General features: G+C 48.6%; 2 protein-coding genes across 3 annotated transcripts in view; one reads left to right on the top strand and one right to left on the bottom strand.

Moving 5' to 3' along the window:
- Positions 1 to 286: 286 nt before the first annotated feature.
- On the bottom strand, positions 287 to 13,294 carry nudt6 (nudix (nucleoside diphosphate linked moiety X)-type motif 6). The gene is made up of 5 exons (XM_029251628.1): positions 13,005 to 13,294; positions 12,583 to 12,786; positions 5,695 to 5,750; positions 2,273 to 2,327; positions 287 to 682 (listed from the first exon to the last, which is right to left on the bottom strand). Exons 1-5 carry the CDS (start codon positions 13,228 to 13,230, stop codon positions 297 to 299), a joined length of 927 nt encoding a protein of 308 aa, XP_029107461.1. The 5' UTR covers positions 13,231 to 13,294; the 3' UTR covers positions 287 to 296.
- Positions 13,295 to 13,648: 354 nt separating this feature from the next.
- The window catches only part of afg2a (AFG2 AAA ATPase homolog A), an 82,821-nt gene continuing 74,483 nt past the window's right edge, over positions 13,649 to 21,986 (top strand). Inside the window, exons 1-9 of one of the 2 annotated variants that reach the window (XM_029252423.1) lie at positions 13,649 to 13,843; positions 14,035 to 14,162; positions 14,806 to 14,963; positions 15,475 to 15,533; positions 15,749 to 16,324; positions 16,475 to 16,604; positions 16,813 to 16,869; positions 17,483 to 17,606; positions 18,974 to 19,229. In XM_029252423.1, coding sequence (XP_029108256.1) covers positions 13,720 to 13,843; positions 14,035 to 14,162; positions 14,806 to 14,963; positions 15,475 to 15,533; positions 15,749 to 16,324; positions 16,475 to 16,604; positions 16,813 to 16,869; positions 17,483 to 17,606; positions 18,974 to 19,229 — 1,612 coding nt within the window. In that variant the 5' untranslated portion in view covers positions 13,649 to 13,719. The remainder of the gene's footprint in view (positions 13,844 to 14,034; positions 14,163 to 14,805; positions 14,964 to 15,474; positions 15,534 to 15,748; positions 16,325 to 16,474; positions 16,605 to 16,812; positions 16,870 to 17,482; positions 17,607 to 18,973; positions 19,230 to 21,986) is intronic. The other variant, XM_029252422.1, reaches the window with a different exon arrangement.

The following is a 21,986-nucleotide window of genomic DNA, read 5'->3' as shown; positions in this document are numbered from 1 at the left end:
AGTTGCCTTGAAAGCGCACCTTTGAATCAGTCCCAGCGTATGTTTAATTCTAAATCCCAAGAACCCAGTTATAAACCCCACGCCATAGAGGTCCGCAAAACCATCGCGTTCGTAGCTACGTAAAAAACAAAACTGTTAGTTTACTACAAAAGTCTCATTTTAAACTGCATGGAGTCCGTTCCCTTGTAAAACGTCATGAACTGCAGTGATGATCGAAAGGTGATCGAGTCCAGTCCCATGTGGAGCTTTGTAGTAGTACCATTGGTCCATTGGCTGCTACGGACCACGTGAGGTTCTCAGGGCTGCCTGTGCGCCTCGGGCAGCTCCCTGTGGTACAGCTGGTAGAACATCCCGGAATACGCAGCCGGCAGTTCTTCCATGGAGAGGTCCACCTTGTCGAAGCCTTCCCTGAAGCCGTAGAGGAGGAGTTTGGCTACCCTGCTGGTGATGGGCGTGGTGTCGCCGGTGCGAGCCAGCTCCCCCACCTCCATCCACTCGCACCGGAGACACTCCAGCCTGCAGAAGTTGATGCGGAAGGTCAAAGGGCTCAGGCGGCAGATGAGATACATGTCGGACATGCCGAAGGCGCCCGGGTGGTTGTGTTGCTGCCGTATGCTCAGCAGGGACCTGAACTCCGCCCGCACCCCTGTCTCTTCAAAGACCTCGCGCACTGCTGTCACTCCTGCCGTGAAAAAGGGATCAGTGGGGAAAACTCAGTCTTGTTTGGGGAATACCGAGGCGACGCGTTTCTTGATGATGGTGTGATGGAAAATCCAGCCAGGGCTGTCTCGCGTTCTAGAAATTCACTAACTCCCCTTTCAAAACAGTTTTTTTTTTTTTTTTTTTTTTTAAATCCTTTTGTAAGAACTCTGCCTTTCATACAGCCATTTACCCTTTCTTGTACCTTATACTTCATTCATTTGTATGGCAACATGAATGGAAATAGAAACAGGAAGTGCTTGTAAATTTACCGTTCCTGATGACTTCCATATGTTGGGGAAGAGCACCAGTGCCTTTTAAGTCACTAAATAATGCTTTAAGAAAATTAGCTATTGAATAACCCTGAAAAAACATCATCACCAGCTTCTAAAGTTTTGTTATTTTGAGTTATGGGTCAGTGGCTGGACCTGATGGAAACAAAGGGAAACCCAAATTGGAAAAAAATCTAATTTAAAAGGGAACATGTTTTATATGACGTGCAAAATGTAAAATGAAGGAACCCAAACATGATGCTGATGCTTGACATTATTATTTCAGCAACATCTTATTGATCTCTCCATTTTCAATAACTGCTTATAAGCTGGAGTTGCAGGTATTGAGAGTCAATTGCTGAGTTTCATACTCAATATAAGAACATCCAGATGTGACCATTTTAGAAGTTCTGAGTCATTTATATACGTTAATGATCATTTTACTGTAATCAAAATTAAGTCCTTTATGCTGTAACCACTGGTTGTTGAACATTGCAGGATCACTAAGAAAGTCTGTATTTTGACCTGCATATTAAGAAGTAACAACTTCAGTTTCAAGTCTTATTTAAGAAAAAAAAGTTAAGTCCATATTTCTTCATAGATATAAAAAAGGACATAGAATATGTCACATCCTTTTACTTAAGATGAGTTATTCTTTTGTCGCATTGCAACATTACTTTGTAAACTGTTCCGAAGAAATCCACATGAAAAATATTACAGCTATATTTTTATGCTGAAGTTTATCAAAAACTAATGTATTTTCCACCAAAAATAGTAAGTTATTTTTCTCTGTACTTTTTAGTGGAGCAAAAACCAATATATTTTATAGAAATGTGTACCTTTTTAGAATTTATTTTGATATAACGATATATGAAGGTTATTCTTGTACTCAAGATTGTGTTGTTTCAAAAGAGGGATGTTAAAGGAAATTATTCGGTTGACGACAAAACCTGATGATGATCCCTTATGAAAAGCTGCCGCAACACATTTTATAATTAAATAGGACTCTGAAGCTGCTTTTTAAATATGTATTTGTGTAGTACTGTGTGTAATGTTGTTTTTTTTTTTTTTTTTCTCGCTAAAATATCACCGTATTTAATCAGTTTATATTTATGTGTAGATACAAGTCTAGAAAAAATCTGGCTGACTGAGGCGGGCATGCTGAGTGATGAGTGATGCTCTGAGTGCGACGCCACTGATGTGAACCAGGAGCTCTTAGGTGTTATGTACTGAGCTGGGGGGGAAAGGCGGTCGATGTTCAGCGCCCAGACGCTGCTTAAAAAGGCAAAGTGGCCTCTCACCGATATTCTCCCCCGGGTTTGAGAGGCCGCCAGGAAACTTCCACGCATTTTTCGTCTGCAACAAAACCCAGAGATTAAGACGTTATGAATATTGAGTTTGGTCCACAGAGCACCGCGTCTCGGGTTTTGCCGCAACTACTTGTCAGCATTGCTATCTGGATTCAATGTGATTCCTTCAGATTTTGTACTCTCATATCACAAGTTTAAGATGAAGTAAGGTGTTCTGCTGACTTCCATTATACGTATGTTACACCGTGCTTCAACTATATTTAAAAAACAAAGATGCTGCTGGTAAATTATACTGTAGTTGTTGTTTACTTGTTCAGCCTTGTATTGAATACATGTATGTAAGTCAGAGGCGACTGCTATGTTCCCAGTCCTACACATTTACCCACACAACTGTAAGCACTTTGTAGTGCTGCTCTGCGCTGCAGTGGTAACTAATTGAGCTGTTTTGCTGCTGTTTTTGCTTTTTGACGAGACTTGTTCCATTACCAATAAAAACATTCTAATAAGTGAACCCTGTCTAATGTCCAGCTCTAACCAAGGTCATATCATGTTTCTGCAATAACACGTTGGCAGAGATGCTACAATGAAAAGGTACCTTATTACTTCATGCTGCATTACAATTTTCTTTAAAACCAATTTGCATACGCGCTGGCTCCTCGTGTCGCCAGCGTTCCCGTTACGGGTATCCGCAGACGCAGACGTGTTTCGCTCTTTTTATTTTTAATTATCTTTTCTCCTCCACTCCGTTTCCTAAATTTTCTGTCTGTTGCAGAGCAAAACTGACCCGCGCTTCCACAGCCCGCTTGTAGCCGGCAGCTAAGCGAACCCGAACGGCAGGGGAGTGGGATCAGATCAATTGCGCTCTCATCCATGGAATTTTCAGCTTGTATCTGCTGCTTGTGAGTGTCTGTGATCGATAACAAGACGAAGAATCTTGTGCATGTTAATGGCATGAATTGGTCAACAATCAGCACTGGAGTTTGTGGAGACGATGTGTTTTTATTTTTAGTGATTTTAAAACACATTAAATTTGAACGTAGACTAAACTTAATGCAGACATTAAAATGAAAAGTGCTCCAAAGTGTTATGTATCATAGACACGTCCAGGATTTTTTCCCCCCGTTACCTGAAACGCAATCAGTCAGCAATCGTGGTCGAACGGGAGCTTGTGGGGATGACATTTTTATATTTACTCATTTTAAAGGTGCTTTAATTCTAATGTAGTCTGGAGTTTAGCAAAAATAATGTGTTACCCTACAATGAGCGGATGTCCTATCCAGGATAGGCTCCAAACCATCACAACCCTGCACTGGACAAGCGATTATGGATCAATGGTGCTGAGTATTTTTTATTTTTTTAAATTTATTATTGGTTGATTTGTCATGGACTGGTGTGCTGTCCAGGATGTGTCTCCCTTAGCCTGGTGCCCAGTGGTTGCAGGATAGGCTCTGGGCTATCATTACCCTGTTTAGGATAAGCAGTCAATGAAAATGGATGGCTGAAAGTCAATGTGAGGTTTTTACAGAACCTAACCTGTGAATAAATGGATGGACACCTCTATTAAGTAGGTTTTTTGATTGTGACTTACCAGTAGAATTGACATTGGCGTTACAAACAATTGAATTACAACCAAACTTCAGGTGCAAGTTGTGTCTACAAGTAAGTTGAGGAGCCAATGTAACAGGCTACACATAAATCGAATAAATAAAACATTTATATAACAAGAACTTTTATATTCATTCTTTTGGGAGACGTTTTCTCCAAAGCAACGGACTCAACCGTGTAGAAGACGTGGATCGGTCGAATAATGTTTTGATTTGAGGTGGTTGGCTGACGGCGAGCTCTGCTGAATCAGCAGAGATGAGGTTATGTTCCGAACAGCCTGATAAGAAACCCTGCTCTGCTGCGTTGGGAATTCGCTGTCTCGGCCTCCAGGATCACAAAACCCTGGACCACTGGCTCGGTTTTCAAGCTCCTCATGCTGATGTCACACAGTGAGCTTTGCCCAGGGACCTTCTCCAAGAAGCCTAGACCGGATTCGCTGCGTACGTAGCCTAGTATCAACCGGCCAGGCTCTCTGCACGAAGGCCCTTTGCTATGAAGAGGTACAGCTCAGCCCTCAACCCTCAGTACGGGGGACGAGAACACTGCCCCCAGGAAAAGGGGCTAGACGTGAGGAGGTTGCAGGTTCGCATCCCAGGAGGAACCGCGCTGCTGGAGCTTTGACAAAGGTACCTACCCCGAATATCCAGCCGCGTGCGCTCGTAACGTGTAAAACCGGTCAGCTACGCGGGTCGCGTCTAAGCTGTTAAAAAATGAAACATGAGTGTGAACACGCCTCCCGTCAGTCTTGAAGAAACGCAGCAAGACGGCCTCGGCAGCCCGGCAGCGGCATTACGGGCATGCGATTTATTGCTTTTAATAAGAGTGTCAAAAGCAGCAAATTCCAGTGATGCTGCCAAATCTGATTTGCTCCCAGGTCCCATATAACTTTGGAACATACCTTTAACGGGACCCTGCTTCTGTAGGGAAACCACGACGCCGCCTCCTAGCTAACCACGCACACCGGCATGCTGCCACTGACACCGAGTCCGCTTTCTCCGCAATCCCCCGAGCGCCCCTTGAATTACAGTGCCCGACCCTGCAGATGAGGAAATACATGGTAAGCGTGAATACCTCTTGTTGTAGAATTGCTTCCATATGTCCATCTGGGGAAACGGCCACAAAATGTGATTCCTGCTCGCATCACCGTCACCATAAACCGGGCGCTTGGGGTGCCCAACATACACGGTGTTTAAGCGAATTTCCATCAACAGCGTTCTCTGCGAACACACGAGGACTGCAGCGAGCAGAAGGTCCTTCTCACGCCGGGGCTGCTCTACCTATAATTTATTTGTCTACGGGCACAACACACTTTGAGAGGCTGAGGGCGAGAGCAAAGTTTCAAGAACCAGAAAAGCTGCAGCGTGAAAAATCACGAGTGAGCGACGGAGCAACGGAACACTGGGAAACGTGCCGAAGACGGCAGTCTCTCTCTCCCGCTGGAATATGTTTCCGTGAACTCCATGTTCTGCTCTACTCCACATTCTATACCAGCCATGGAACAGAGGCGCTGGGGAGAGAAAGTCTTCTAATCGTGAGTGGGTGGAACGAGTGGGGGGCTGGATGCAGGAAACTCTGCTTAAATGAACCCGCTTAATGACTCTTTTTTGCAGCGTGGGAGGAGGTCGCAACGGCCGTTCATCTCAGATTTCACCGAATGTTTCGGTCTGCAGACACACATTCTGCACTGTTTGCACAGCCATGTTGACATCTGAAGCTCCACGGTTACAAGCCGTCACAATTTCAAGTATTGAGTTTGTTTTCTAAAAAAAAGTATGTACATATGTGGACTGGCAAACAGGTGGACAAACCTTGTTTTTGTCTTGAACGACGAGAACTTTCCCATTCGACTCATCCAGGACCGCACCTGCATGAAACGCAGAGCCGAGTTACTCAACAGACCCATCGCTGAAGGTGCAGGTTGAACATCTGAGGATTGAGCAAAAGGTTTCCTTCACTGAAGGCTACAGGATGTGTGTGTAGCTGTTCAGTGCGCTACTGCTCTCATGCTTTATATCAATGATGCACATACAGTGATTTTTGAGATCTTCTAAACCCCTAGAGATACTACTCATCGAATTACAAATGTGTGTTTGTGGCCCAAGCAGCTCCTATAATGCAGTGTTATCAAAAATGTGCTCACGTGTGCTGCAGGGTTCCATGGCTCATGATGGGGTTACTGACAACAGGCTTGTGTCCTTTGTGGGTTTTGGGGACAGGTGAGTTCAGAGGGTAAATCTCCCATGATCATTATCAATGACAAGACTGTGTCCTCTAAAGTTTATGTGAACGGGGTGTTCCCAGCGGGGCGGCATGGTGGCACAGTGAGTAGCGCTGCTGTGAGAACATGGGTTTGATCCCCGCTCAGTCTGTGTGGAGTTTGCATGTTCTCCCTGTGTCTGTGTGGGGGTGCTCTGGTTTCCTCCTACAGTCCAAAGACATGCTGTTCAGCTGTGTGAGTGACACAGAGAGTGTGTTTCACTGATGTGTGACTCTTTCTAAGTAGTGTATCTACCAGTGTAAGTCACCTTGGTGAATAAGGTGTGGGCTGATAACAGTACATAGTATCCATTGTAAGTTGCTTTGGAAAAAAGTGTCTGCTAAGTGAATAAATGTTAAGTTCTATAGCTCAGAGTGGGGTTATTGACACTAGACTCCCTTACAAGTTGTGTTTACAGGGGTACGCTCTACGGCCCACTGTGGCTTCAACAACAACACATTTGCTTTAATCCCTTGTTAACGATAAAGGAATAGCGTCCTCTACAGGATGAGTACTGTGGGCCAGTGTAGGATTATCAATAATGACATCCTTCCCTTCAGAATTGGGTATATGGGACAGGTAGCATAGCCAGCTTCGGGATTATTGATGACGCGCTTGCTTCCTCTACAGCTTTTCTTCAACGATGTGAAGTTCATGGTCCACTGTGTGGTTTCTCGGTGATGTGCTTCTCTTCTCTACGGGATTCTCCTGAGGGGACGAGTGCCTGGTGCCTTGTTCCTGACAATGGCTTAGTGTCCTCTACAGGTTGTGAATTTGTGAAAGTTGTGCAGCCCACTACTGTGTTTTTAAGAGGCTTGTTTTTTTATGGGTTGATTCCAAGGAGGCGAGAAGCCCTTTCTTCCTTCCGTGCATCTTCAGCTGCCCTTCCCAGCAAACGCACATGGGTGGGATGGGGCCATTTGTCTGTGCTTCTGGCGTGCCGTGTGGAAACTGATGTCATCGCACTCGCCGGGAGCCCATCGAAGGTCCTGCATGGGGGGGGTAAAGCTCTCGCAGGGCTGTCATTACGCGGCATGTGTGGGAAAAGCAGCTTCCTAAACCGCAATTTGTAAGGAGCAGCATGAGGTAAGACACCAAACGGCCGGGGCAGAAGAATTACAGGCCTCTGGAAGCCGTGGGCCGCCCCGACCAACAGCTCGGACTTCGGGCAGATGGTAGAGAGATTCCGCTTGGACTCTGCGTCGGGTTCGCCGGACTCAAAACGTTTTGTTCTCTGTGCATATCCTGCCTCACGGGAGGTGAGAAATGTACTCAGCGTATGTTGTTGTGGACTGGCGTCCAACCGCGGTGTACCCTGCCTCACAGCCTGTGCTTCCGGGTTTGACTCTGGACCACCGTGATGCTACACTGGGCAAATGATTTGTGAAGTATGAGCAATACTTTGCATGTCTGCATCTGTAAAATCTTTTAGTAGCTAAGCAGATGCTTTCATTCAAAGGTCTCGATTATCTGGAGTAAACGGGAACAGCGGGAAACTGGATAGCAAAAAAACCCAGATAATACCAAACCATGTGTAATACGAGCTGTATTTGGAATAGGTAGGCTTTGATTGGTAGGCTCAGTAATTAAATTTTTATTAATTTTTTAATTCAACCCTAGGCGCGGTTATCATTGTTTCAGTGTTTTTCAAATAAGGTAAACACAACTGAATCAGTTATCACATTACAACAATATGGCGAAGAACTGATAAAGGCCAAAAAAAAAAACTCATGAAACAAGCCGCATGTGAAATGAAACATGTTCAAGGAGTGGCGAACGCCTCTGCTTGATGGGACAACGGACAGGCTTTCAATCAAAGGCACTTTGCGAAACGCGAGGCATAAAAGACGACAAATACCTGCAGCCGGAGAACGAGGAAAGCCGAGCAAACGGAAATCCGGACAAGCGGGACTCTGTAAATATGCCCTTTGCTCTATAGTGCGGTGAATATTTACTGCGGTGATTTGAGGTAAATGTCTACGCCGCTGGAGTTCTTCACCTCGAGACGACTTCAAGCGGGAAGGACGATAATTTTGTCGCAACGCTGGTCCTTAATCTCTGCTCCTGTCGCTCAACGGTTACGGATGTTCACGCACCGAGCCTCGTGGGATCGTTAGGGTCGATAACCGAGCCGCCGCCTCCGTCACGCCAAGATGCCACGTCCAGCTGTGTGGCTGAACCGGGACATGGGCTGCGTGCCGCTTTTTTTCTGATGAAGACTGAACTGTCAGATGGTGTTTTTTTTCTCGACCGTTTCCATCCCCTCCTGACGAAATACTAGGCTTTCCATGGAAACTATGCACATCTGTCTCTGATATTACTGTACTGCAGCGATCGTTCGGGCCAGATAAGGGTTCTTCAGTCCCTCTTGAGGTGGAAAGACGATCCATGGCTTTTAGTAACATAAGAGAACGTGGAGATCATTTTTTAACTTTCCGCCACAAGTGACCAATGCTGAAACTATTTAGTGTTGCTTTTGATTACGGGCAAAAAATTAATATGTATAGAAATGTTCAGGTAATGGAGAGGAAAATACATTAAAATTTGGAATCGTTTCTGATTTGTGCACCGTACATTATGTGAGACAGGAGGAGAAACAATGAGGTCAAATTTCACCTCTGGGTGGCTTTACAAGTTATTAAAAGACAAAGCTGGACCACAGGTAGGAACCTTAATTTGAGCTGATTTTATCACCTAAATCCTGCAGGGAAACATTTAAGTTTGTCTCAGTGGAAATATTTCTGCAAAATAAAAAACAATATGGAGCAAAACCTCCGGCGTGAGTCACTGAGCCATTTAGCGTGACGGAAAGCACGCTAATTGCCACATTGGCCCAAAATGCCTAAAAAAGCATAAAGACACCCTGTTGAGAAGGTGTTTACTTTATTTGCAGAGAAAAGTGGGACATTCGATAAGCGAGGGCAGCTCCACAGAGGAACATGGTGTGTGGTGGAAAGGCGAGGTGCGCGGGAGCGTGGGAGTGCGGTAAAATTACTGGAAGCCCTTTACGGACGATGTTTTCGGGAAGCGGTGAAGCCAGCGGCGGTAGGGCGACGCGTCCCCCGCACGGGTGGAAATGACGGCGAACGCCAGCGATAAGTGAGCTATTAAACAATTAGGGAGACATGTCGAGACATGTCCGAGCTCAGCGCCCACAGGGCCCTGGGGGAAAGGACACCCTCTGCTGGTCAACACCGCACACTGACGGAGAGAAAGACCCCCCCGATCTCAGTGACCTAGGAGGCACTTTGAAAGAAGAAAATAAACGTTAATATGCAGCTGAGCCCCTTATATAAAGCGACTCGCATAGAACGTCAGGTTCGTACACCAAGCTTCTCGCAATAATTTACCTGTTTTACTCATTATACATATAAACAGTCCCGCTTGGGGCGCCTTGCAATGGACTGGCGTCCCATCCGGGGTGTGTCCCCTCCCCCTCCAGCCTTGTGCCCCGTGTTGCCGGGTTAGACTCCGGTTTGCCGCGACCCTGCTCGGGACAAGCGGTTTCGGCCAGTGTGTGTGTATATATATATAAACATGTTATGTTACCGCGGGGGGTGCGGTGGCGCAGTGGGTTGGACCACAGTCCTGCTCTCCAGTGGGTCTGGGGTTTGAATCCCCCTTGGGGTGCCTTGTGGCGGACTGGCGCCCCGTCCTGGGTGTGTCCCTTTCCCCCTCCGGCCTTACGCCCTGTGTTGCCGGGTAGGCTCCATGACCCCGTATGGGACAAGCGGTTCTGAAAATGTGTGTGTGTTGTGTTGTGTTATGTTATGTTATGTTATGTAACAAAAATCCTCGGAAGGAATTGTCGATATTTGGATAAAGTTTTATGCAGATACTCATGTGATGAGCATAGGTTCATATGGTGGAAAGAAACTAACTGCACTTAAAAATCAAGCATCTGCATCTAAGTGTTTCTTTCTGCTAATGCAATGCACACATTGTATTTTCCATGAGATGTATGTTGCTTTGGAGAAAAGCATCTGCTAAGTGAATATGTGTAAATGTACAACTGGGCAATTTTACTGCATCAGTTCAGGGCGAGTACCTTGATTGAGGGTACAACAGCAGAAGGGACTGGAATCAACAACCATCAGGCTGGAAGAAGATGGCCAAAGCTACTACACAACCTGCTACTGAGGTAAAAATAAAGCACAAAAACAGATCAATAGGTCTTTGCTTTAAATTTGAAGGCCCTTTTTTCTGACGCGGGGTAGCAGTGTTGTCAGGAGGCGGTTCTGAAAGTGATTTTCAACGGTGCCAATGAACTGTGGGAACGGATGACCCGAGTTCACCGTACCAGCCGTTGAAAGGCAGGGGTTTTGTTTCCGCAGGTGTTCAGCGTGACTCTTATTACTGTCAGGGCTCAGTTTAGATCAGCTGGGACTTTGCCACCTCACCACTATCTTCTCACTCCTCTGCGGGCCGGAGGTCCTGCACGACCCCGCGTGACATCGCACGGGACTCCGAGTTGGTCCGCAGCTAGTCCGTCTGCGCCAGGCGGGCTATTTGTGTGTTTTGCCACTGTGAAGACCGCCGTGTTTTTCTCCGTTTTATATCAGCAATGTTAAAAAGCCGAGAGGGTGCGGTGGCGCAGTGGGTTGGACCGGGTCCTGCTCTCCGGTGGGTCTGAGGTTCGAGCCCCACTGGGGGCGCCTTGCAATGGACTGGCGTCCTGTCCTGGATGTGTCCCCTCCAGCCTCATGCCCTGTGTTTCCGGGTTAGGCTCTGCGACCCCGTATGGGACAAACGGTTCAGAAAGTGTGTGTGTTCAAAAGCCCCTGGGTTCTGTGGATCACACATTAGGACATGTGTTTTCCTCAAGTACTCCTCTTCATAGATACAGCTACCCTCATGTGACACGTTGCGGCTGGTGCAGCGATTTGAATCAGATTCCAACGTTCAAGTCACTGCTACATACCTCTGAGCGGCGCACTTTACCCCAAATTACAGCAGTAAAAACTACCCACTTGGATAAATGGGGAATTTTGAGCAGCTGAGCGCACAAACCTCAAAAATCCGTAAATAACCTTGGAGAAAAGTTTCAAATAAATAAAATAACACAATAGGTTTTATTTTGCCGTTATTTATTCACCCAGAAACAAGGCAGCTGTGCCGACTTGGTCGCGAATCACAACCGAGCAGACAGCTGGTAGCGTAGGGGTTGGAGCTGCTGCCTTGGGACCCAAAGGTTGTAGGTTCGATTCCCATGTTCAGCCGTAGTACCCTTGAACAAGGTACTTATCTTAAATTGCTCCCGTAAAAAAAATTAAACAGCTGTATAAATGCGTAAGCAATTGTAAGTTGCTTTAGAAAAAAGTGTCAGCTACATGAATAAATGTAAGAGAAAAACAAACAGAAGAGACATGTGAGAAGAGAGCCCTGTTAGTAGTAGTAATCTGAAATTGTAGTTTTCACCATTGCTTCGGCTGTGCTGGGGGTCTGGCCTCTGTTTACTCCCCCTGACAGTGCCAGGTCTTTGTTCATCTACTGCTCTCATAAGGGCCCAATGCATCGTTTCCATGGAAACATGGCTGGACTTTAACTCGGCTGCTCCAAAACCCGCGCCGTACTCTTTTCCAGATTGTACATTCACTGGAGCGCCTGGGGTCACTTTCCTCTGTCTTGGTCCGCATTTGGCCAGTCTTTAACTGCCAGTGACCTCCCGCAGCTGGAGGCGCAACACACACACACCTAAGTGAGACGCACTGCAGGCAGCTGGATGAATCGTTAACAACAATGACTTCATCCACTGCTTTGACATACATTTTATTATAGGTTAATGCAGTGAACCCCTTTGAAATCTACTAAGGTGGTCTGTGTTTCCTTTTAAATTACTTAGTATTTTGAAGAAGAACTCACACGCACACACAATGTCTACAACCGCTCGTCCCGAGTCGGGTCACGGCGAACCGGAGCCTAACCCGGCAACACGGTGCGCAGCGCTCGAGGGGGAGGGGACGAACCCCGGACGGGATGCCAGTCCGTCGCAAGGCACCCCAAGTAGGATTCGAACCTCAGACCCGCCACGCAGCGGGCCCGCGGCCGAAAAGGAACTCGTAACTATTTATTTGTTCGATTATCAGACACTTCTCCATGTTGACTTAAGATGTTAGGTGTGTACAGTGAGCTACGTACACTGATTTAATCAATTACACTGTAACTTTTACTATAGCATTTCAGGGTAAGTAACCCTCAGAGCATGAGGTGGGATTTGAGCACGGGACCTTCAACAGCAAGGCAACAGCTACACTACAGCACTATGCCAGCTGCTGCCCCAAGTTACCGTGGCACCCCCCACCCACATGTCCTAGACAGACTCCCCAGAAGGATTTCACTGGATGCGAAGGCGGAATAAGAGGAAGGCGAAGCACAGCGTGATGGTTGAGATGGGAGGGAACGGGAGACACCGGGGAGCGCGCCGGAAGGCGGAACGTACCCGCGACCCCGACCTGGTGGGTGGCGAAGTCGGGCAGCCGGCAGGTCCCCGGGCCGAGCCACAGGGACAGGGTCGCCCGGTCCCCGCGGGCGTGGTGGAACGCGAAGCCCTGGGAGGCGGCCGCCGGCAGGAGGCGTCCGTGGGACACGGGCACGCGGAGCCAGACGGCCACGCGGCCCTCGGCCTTCCAGCGCCGGACGGAGTCTGTCTGACGCACGTGTGACATGACGGTCACGTGGGTGTGTGTCCTCAGAGAGCGTGCGCATGCGCACACACACAGCCGTTCGCTCCTTGTCACGTGATGGACACTGCCTGATACAGGTGACCTGAGGCACTCATACGTCATTTGCTCATTATTATTATCATCACCATTATTATTATTATTATTATTATTATTATCATTACTGCCCCCTTAGTCCTACCGCGCAGCAGGAGGCGGAATTCCTCTTCTCCGATGTCAGCCGAAAGGAGTTTGTCGCCTACATCCACCGTGACTCCGCCGAACCGGTCCACCTTCCCGTCCAGCACACCTGTCCCGCCGGTACCGCTCCGCGTCCCCGTCAGCGAGCGCGTCCCAGCAGTAGCCGCGAGCACGCTGACGCTCCGGAGCGCAAGGAGCGCGGCTCTGCCGCAAATCTGTGCGCTCATTTACGCGCTGATTTCTCCCCTCTTAACTTCAAGTCAAGTAAAAACGCACGCTCCTGGTGTGCGTGTGCGCATGCGCGCTCACGGGCCCGGAACCTCCGCTGTACATAACTCCGAGGTTGGACGGGTTTTAGAAAAGCCCAGCCGGCGGCGTAAATTATATCGACACATAAAACCAGAAACCAAAACCAGACTCGGTGCAGAAAAATAGGTTTTAAATTAAGAATATGAAAGCCTACTTTGATGTTCCCTGAAAACGTCCAATAATGTATTTATTCCACCGTCCTTTCTTACGGTGACACATAGAGAAAATTGTGCGGGGGGGGGACACAAAGCGCTGAAAAAAACAGGAGACATTTTACAATAATTACGGTTGGAGGCGAAACGAAACTTTGACCCGGAAGTGTATAACACAGCGGCGCGGGCCACCCACGTGCTGCTCGCGAGGAACCCGGTTTCCTGTGTTGCTGCGGGTAGCGTCTCCGGCGGAGGATGTCGTCGCGGCGGAAAAGCCGAGGGAAGAGCGAGCGCTCGGGCGGGAGCGAGAGCCCCGCCGCGGGCGACTGCGGGCCCCGAAACCCCTTTTCCTTCGCCGTCATCGACTTTATCGACAAAGGTGTGAGGAGAAAAGTGCAGAAATGAGTCCTTCCGACTCGGAACAAACAAACGCCGCGCCGGTGCCTCGTTAATTAATAACTGTCATCATCATCGATCGTCGGGTTGCGATGAATGACGCGGGTTGTGTGTGTGTGTGTGTGTGTGTGTGTGTGTGTGTGTGTGTGTGTGTGTGTGTGTGTGTGTTGGCAGCCGACGAGAAGGTCCCTAAGTGCTGCAGGAGCTTCCTGGTCCAGCTGAGTGTGGGCAGCATGAAGTGTGCGGACATCAGCATCGGGTCGCCCGTCCTGGTGACCGGCGGGAGCAGCGGCCGGCAGGAGGTTCGCTGTCAGTCCCGTGGGGGTCGGTCGGGGACACACAGGTCCTCTTACTTACTCCGTCCTTCTCTTTCAGACTGTTAACATTTAACACGCATGAGAATTATTACAGACACTGCAGCTACTTCGAAGGTTTTTATGCAAATCTGAGGAAGCCTGGTCAGTATAGAAGTGAGTGTAACGTTAACAAAAAAAAAAAAAAAAAAAAAATCAGTGTCACGTACAAATAAGTGTGATGGCTGACGCTTGATCAATATGTTACTTTTTGCTGTAGAAGCTGCACTGAGCTAAAGCGGAGGGCACCCGGGAGAGGACACAGTGCAATTTTATATCTGTTATACATACAGTATGTACACAGCACATGATGATGATGATGATGATGGGCAATGGGGTGGAGTCAGAAAGCGCCTGCAATAAAGTTTGGGCGGAATCGAATTATTGCGGATATTTTTTGACTCATCCTCGTACGACAGCCGTAACCACAACGGATCGGGTTCGCGTCCCGGCTTTGAAACTCGTCGTGCCTTAAAATGCGAGATGCTCCTGCATTTATGTCAAAATGGATAAACGGTGAACTGTTTCCTTGCTTTAGAGTAAATATTGCAGATTTCTCGGTCTCCCTGAGAACCCTGTCCCTGTGACCCAGGTGTGCACGGCCTGGCCCACCGCCGCGTTCCCGGGGGGCAAGGTGGGCCTGCGGGGCGGTACGCGGCGCAACCTGGGCGCGAAGGCCGGGGACGAGGTTTCCGTCGTGCCGCTGACGGGACCCGTGGTCCAGGCCGAGGAGGTGCGCCTCACCCCCGGGTATGGTCCTCGCTTTTAGCACCAAGCCATCCTTCGCGTTGGCGAATTTGCACGACGAGCTCCGTTTCAAGCCTCGACCTGAAATATCTGTGGCGCGCGGTAAAAAACATCCCTCGTTTTCAGAATGTTAACGTACCTGCGGTAAATGATGTGTCACAATAAGACAGTCAGAGAATTAGTAGCCTGAACTGAGTTGATATCGGTACAGATTTGTCTCATTGGATTTTCTAGAACTAGACCATTAATTTGCAGTACCGCTGGATATGTGTTCACGATTGAGCTTTTCTAGTCTGTATAGCTTTACTTTCTTAATTTTCTTAAGAAAAATAAAATATATAAGTAATATAAAATTTATGATTGACATCCACAACTAGAGGTATGTCGCCCCCTGTTGGCAGGATGTATGTGTCCTAAGGGCAGAGGAGCTCGATAACACAGTTTTACTGTCCCGACCGTGTCACAATGTCACGGACATTTACGCAGTGGTAATCACATTTCTTTCTGATTGTAGACACAAGATTGACACTCTAAATATGGAAGAATTTAGAGATTTTGTTCTACGGTCTCTGGGTGAGTTTTTGCCTCCATTTTTCATATTTCATAAATTTTTCAATATTTGGTGGATCTTTGCACAGTTACAAGTCTTTTAAATGATGGATTATGCCCTGAGTATGATATATTTACATATATATAATATATATATATTTTAATATTATTTTAAGGATTTAGGCACATTTCTACAGTGCTTGGAATGGACTGACAATTTGATGCTGTCGCCCCACCAGATGGGAAGATTATACTTCCGGGAAACGTCCTGTCTCTCATTTTTTTTGCGCGGCCCTGCAGCCTGAGGGTGGATCGGCTGACCGGGGTGGATGGGGTCACTCTGGAGAGAAGCGCCCTGGGTCAGGAGGAGATGGAGTCGGTGCTGTCGGAGAGCCCGACTGTCAATTCCAGCTCCCAGGACCTGTCGATGCAGCTCGGCCGCTTGAACCTGGAGGATGAGGAGACGGGCCCCACTGCCAGCACCCCCTGCAAGGCCCAGACCCCTTCCCCACCCTGCGAGGATCCCCTGCCCTGCAGCGACCCGGCCTTGGAGCTGGCCCCACCCGCAGAACCAGCCCTGACTGACCAGCTTTCCATGGCACCCCCAGGTGGGCGCTCATCCAGTGACACGTTTTACTTCATCTCGCTCCTTACCAAGATCAGGTTCACTGAGAGATGTGAGCAGGGAAGGACAGAGGTCGAAGATGTTCCCAAAGTCACCTACAGCATGATCGGAGGCCTCAGCAGCCAGCTGGCCGCCATCAGAGAGACCATCGAGCTTCCTCTGAAACACCCGGAGCTGTTCAAGAGCTACGGTATTGTCACTGACTTGCCTTAAACGCCTCTTCGAAAAGAGCCTCTCTAGCAGCCGTCTGCTGGGTTGCTGCGCGACATCACGTTCCTCCGATGTCTGCTTGGTGCCACACAGTGCACTTGGTGTGAGGGTTCCCTGTGTCCTTCCACAGGTATTCCGCCCCCTAGGGGGGTGCTGTTGTACGGCCCCCCGGGCACGGGGAAGACCATGATTGGGCGAGCAGTGGCCAGCGAGGTGGGAGCTCACATGACTGTTATCAACGGGCCTGAAATCATGAGCAAGTAAGATGTGGATGTTGTCACTGAAGCGCCTCTCCTGCTGGCATTCCTTTTAATTCATTGACGGTACTGTTTGTACTGCTGTGAAGTTGTTGTCCTTGTTAGATACAGAATATGCCCAGTTTTATGATGATGATGATGATGCTTGGTGTGTGTTTGCTAGAAAAGTGTGGCTTTTCAATAACATCCGCACCTGGGTTAAACTTTGTAGGTACTACGGAGAATCGGAAGCACGGCTGAGACAGATCTTCGCAGACGCCTCCCAAAGGTGACGGGTCATGGCAGATTTTATATGATTTTACATTTTGCGTGTTCTTTAGCTTAGTGAATTGTTGTATTGTGATGAACCACGCAAGGAGTCTGTGTACGGCTGGGCATAATGTCAATTCATAAGTAAAATGTTGATTGAATTTTTTTTTTTTTTTTTTTTTGACCCTGGTGAGGCTGTGTTGGCAACATTTAAATAAGGAAAGTGTAAATACTACCCTACTTTTCGGTGCAAATGAAAAGTCCATCAGTCTGGTTTTAGTAACTGTGGAAACAGAAGCAGTATAATGACAAGATGGAATATGATGATATGTGGAGGGTTTCAATAGTGGAGTGGAGAGAGACTACATTTGCCCTGTGGTCGCACAGTATTAATGTCCAGTGGGGACTGCAGGAGAAATATTTTCAGCTGCTTTGGCGCCACCTTGTGGGAAGTACCAGTGTTACAGCAGGTAGTCTGTTAGGCCCAGTCCTTCCTTGGTGGACCGAGTTTGTGCACTGCCTTACCTTTGTGGTTCTCTTTACGAGAGCTGATAGAAAGAAGGGTTGTTGTCTCACATGGTATTTGTCGATATCGGTCCAATTTCACTGACCCGGGCTGACTGTCTCGGTAGGCGGCCTGCAATCATTTTCATCGACGAGCTGGACGCGCTGTGTCCGAAGCGGGAGGACGCTCAGAACGAGGTGGAAAAGAGAGTAGTGGCGTCGCTGCTCACCCTCATGGACGGGATCGGTGCGGTGAGTGTGTGTGTGTGGAACAGGAAGTCCCGTCTCTGAATTTCACACAGGTGTGCTGCGTTGCAGTTACGCTGCTATGACCACGAACGATGTGCTGCTGTTGCTGACGAAGAGAAAGCTTCGTGTGACTCAAGCTGTACTCTTTGGAAATTGAGCTGTTTTGTAGAAAAGACAGTGTGACATAATTACTTTTCAGTGATCACTCTGGGTCCAGCATGACCTTGTAACTCTTAACTCAAAATGATGTTACGGCTCACCCTTTTTTTATTTAAAAAAAAAAAAAAAAAACTTATTTAGTACTGTATGGAAGAGCCACGCTGCTCTCATCTGAAGTCTTATTTGAAATGTGATCTGAGAAGTGTCAAGGACTCGCTCCCACGCATCCATCCTGTAGAACCCTGTACGTACCTTTTCCGAGATGTCGCTTTTTTTCGGGAGAGGTTCCTGAGATGATGACGTTCACTGGGAAACCTGAGGGGAGAGCAGAGTCGGTCCGGGACGATGGCGGAATGAGCGTCGCCTGCTAAGGCCATCAGCGCAGGCGTCGTGCGCCAAGTTGGCACCGTCCAAACACAAGCAGATCTCCATACCACTGTGCAGTTGCGTGTTGATATCTGGGGGCCAGGCTGGGGGGAGGAGGGATGGGCAGCACTGCCTTTATCTCTTCTCCAGACCCACAGGATGGCTGATCGGATGAAGGTAGCAGAGCAGAGAAACCGTTCCCCCAGATTGCAGCAAATGCACTTCCTGGTCCGGCTCACGAGGTTGTTTATTTGTGTTTCGGTTCCCCTGCTGCCCTTGTGGGTTTACGCTGGGGGGGGTGGGATGTTATTTATGAATTGTCAGCAGGACCACCCTCAGCAGTTCAGTTTTGCAGGCCGCTTGCAGTGTCCAGTTGCTCAGTTGTCCACATTGGGTGTATAAACTGTATACGTTACAAAGAATGCGACTCTTTCCATCTTTGGAGTCATAGTCGCCGATGAGTCACGGCGCTGAGCAGGCGCCTTCACTCAGTCCTTTGGTGTGCTCTGTGGAAGGACCTGGATTCAAATCCCATTCTTTTTATTGTGCCATTGATCAGTGTCATTACGCTGGACTGATACAGGAAAAATTACTCTGCTGTGCACATGGATCAGTCATTATGAGTAAACTTTGGGTAAAGTGTCAGAGAAATGGACCAAAAATTGTTGTAATGTTTTAAACCTGTGTTGTACTGAGCGGAGCCGTTTAGGAACGCAGCACACAAGGCGTTTCCATGCTGCTGTGCACTTTGCGGATGTGAAAGTGTCTAATTCAGTCTACACTCATCAAGAAGGTGCCCGAGATCCTGATGTCCTGCACCATCTCACCCCATCCCGCATCCTCAGGAGGGCCACAGTGGACAGCTGCTGGTATTGGGGGCCACTAACCGGCCCCACGCTCTGGACCCTGCCCTGCGGCGGCCCGGCCGCTTCGACAAGGAGCTGGAGGTGGGCGTGCCCAGCGCGGTGGACCGAGCCGACATCCTGCGCAAGCAGCTGAGCTCCATGCCCTGCCGCCTCTCCCCGGGGGAGCTCGCCGCGCTGGCCGATAGCGCCCATGGCTACGTGGGGGCGGACCTGGCCGCCGTCTGCAAGGAGGCAGGTGAGTGCATACGTGCCTATGGCATGTGTTGTCACTGGGACTGGCGTGGTGCCCCGCTCACCTGGGCTCCCAGGTGTCAGACAGTGACTAATTGAAAGGTAGTGGCAATTTTCCAGCCCTGGCTGACGCCCTCGTCTTAAGTTGTATTGATTTATTTTAAAGAGTGCTGCTGCCTCATAGTTTTTGGACTGTGAGACTGGATGTGGGTTGGAATTCAGTTCAGTCTGTATGGAGTGCCTGTTTTTTCCAGTGTTTGTGTGTTTCCTTCAGGTGTTCCGTATGCTCTGGTTTCCTTCCGCGATCCAAAGACCTGTGTTTCAGGTGAACTGGTGACGCTGAATTGCCCTTTGTGTGTGAGAGAACGAGTGCTCGTGCGTGATTGCCCTGTGATGGACTGACATCCCGTCGAGGCCGTACCTTGCTTCAAGCCCTATAATTGCAGGATAGGCTCTGGACTGCAAAAACCTTGCGCTGGACAAGCACTGACAAACAAGAAACTGTGGATGAATGGTTAAAATTTATCCAGTGCAAAGATTTCCTGCAGTGCTGAAATGTGAAGAACTCTGTTTTCTCAGGAGTTCTGCCTGAGGCCTCCTCAGTCCTCCAAGCTGTTCCCTGTGCGGTTTACCCACGGTAAGGAAGTGGTTCTCCGTTTTTGAGTTCTTGCGCGGCAGTGGAACGTCCGGCGTGACAGCGGTGGGGATTCCGATCAGTGCCGCAGCCTCTGGTTCCGCAGCGGGTCCGTCTCTTCCGCCACCGGGTTTGGGATCCTGGGTGGTCCGGAACGGCACGGCGTATTGCGTTACCAGCGCTGGCCGAGCAGAGCAGCTCCGCTGGCGTGATTTACGGGCCAGGAGGAGATGTGACTCGCAGTGTTTGCTGAAGGAGGTTGATGCTGCTTTCCCTCTCCCCGGAGCTCGAACTTATACCAAGACAAACACGGCGCTGCGCTCAGGCCAGAGGCGGAAGGAGAGCCACAGGCCTGGGGATGAAAACTTGTCTGAATGCAGCAGATCTAGGCCTTAATTTAAACTTTAATCTATACAGCGGCCCTTCGTCTTACGAATACGACCGGGATCACAAGTCCGTAAGTCAGTTTGTTCAAAGTGACATCAGCTGGCAATAAGGTAATAGCAACTGGTAAAGTCAACGGCAAAGGGTCACCATCAGCAGTCACTCGGTTAGCAAATCGGTGCCAACTTCACACTCACTTGATAGCCTATATAAACACTTTCCTTCCTTTTCACTTCCTATTAGGTAAGTATGTTGCTAATAATGTTGGTAATGTGAAAAATGTCGAACTTGGTGTTCGTATACATTTATCTGACGCTTTTCTCTAAAGCGGCTTACAACTGGATAATTTTACTCAAGCAGTTTAGAGTAAGTGCCTTGCTGAAGGGTACTACAGCTGAAATTCGAACCTGTGACCTTTAGGCCCAAAGGCAGTAGCTCCAACCACTACATTACCAGCTGCCCCTCTAATAGTCAGGCTGATGAGCCTTCAGTCTGTCTTTTGCCTCTTATTCAGTGTCTCTTCTATCAAGTCACCAACAGTGAGCAACACAAGACAGAAGGTGTAAACAATGTAGAAGAGAGTTGAGTTAAGGTGTTCCCACACTCCTATTCTGTTTGGGTGCTCTTTACTGCCACCTGTGGGGCACAAGTCCCGTGTGCTCTGCAGAAAAAGTTTTTCGATGATTTTAGCTGAAGGAAATGCAATTAAAACTGAAAATGTTCAAGAAATGTTCTTAACGGGCGTCAGTAACTTCAATGTGAGCTCACTGCCCAGAAGGTGAAATGTAGGCCTCTGCTGTCTGCCTGTAAACGTGGAGTTGGCCCAGTGACCACACTGGTGGTAAAACACAGTAAGACTGAGTAGTTTAACTACCAGTTAGTTAAACCTTCACTTCTTGTGGTCACGAATTGGTTCCCTCAGAGGACCACAAGCACAGCGTTTGTCTCAGCAGGAGAACAGAACTGGAAGGGTCGTGTTTAGTTTCGTCAAGTTTACGTTTCTGGAAACGCATCACTGTTTGTTCCCCCAAAAATGTCACCGAGTAAACAGGAGGAAGAGCTTTTCAAAACACTTTCGCTGATGTCATTTTCCGCTCGGCAAGACGGCGGTGAAGAGGAGAACCGATAGGTTCCGAAAGCGCGCGGGTCACTTGCGAGGCAGCGTGCCTCCGATGACCTCGGGAAGGGGCCGAGCGACCCGACCGACCTGTCTGATGGGGTAACCTTGTTTTTTCCTCCGCGGTCGCCGAGGGGAAGTGCTCCTCACGCCACGCGCCAGGTAACAATGTCCTCCCCTCGGAGCCGCTTCCTGCCGAGACGCCGTTCCCGATTCCCGGCCATCTGCTCGCCTCCGAGACGCAGCCGGCTCGACATCCGCCCCCTCACAATAGTGCCCCCCGCCTCTATATTTACACCCTCAAAAGCCCCTGGGAGCTTGGCATCCTTGAAACAAAGAGGGGATTGGCAAGGCGAGGTCAGAGATCTGGAGCAGCTCCTTGACCGGGGGCTCCTGAGGCAAACGTGCTCTCCAGGCATGGGGCACACGACAACGCAGTACACGTGACAGCTGTTGTGGTGACGGAGGTCCTAGGTTCCAGTCCCCGTAGTTCCTTGATCAAGGTACTTGCCGTGAGCTGCTTTGGTGTATTGAATTCAAATCGTTAATTGACCATAACATTTCAAATCATGCTGAACAAAACTGACAGATAAAAGGTGATCATAATAAATAGTGGCATTGAGGCC

Source organism: Scleropages formosus, chromosome 5, assembly GCF_900964775.1.
Source record: "Scleropages formosus chromosome 5, fSclFor1.1, whole genome shotgun sequence".
Lineage (NCBI taxonomy): Eukaryota > Metazoa > Chordata > Actinopteri > Osteoglossiformes > Osteoglossidae > Scleropages > Scleropages formosus.
This window is presented reverse-complemented; position numbering and strand designations above follow the sequence as displayed.

Bases quoted from the DNA above. Each gene is read 5' to 3' on its own strand.
- nudt6 (XM_029251628.1), bottom strand. From the start codon at position 13,230: ATGAGCGCACAGATTTGCGGCAGAGCCGCGCTCCTTGCGCTCCGGAGC. The intron at 5,751-12,582 runs GTACGTTCCGCC...CGTTTCATGCAG, and splicing joins CCACCAGGTCGGGGTCGCGG to GTGCGGTCCTGGATGAGTCG. The intron at 683-2,272 runs GTGAGAGGCCAC...TTTTCACGGCAG, and splicing joins AAACCCGGGGGAGAATATCG to GAGTGACAGCAGTGCGCGAG.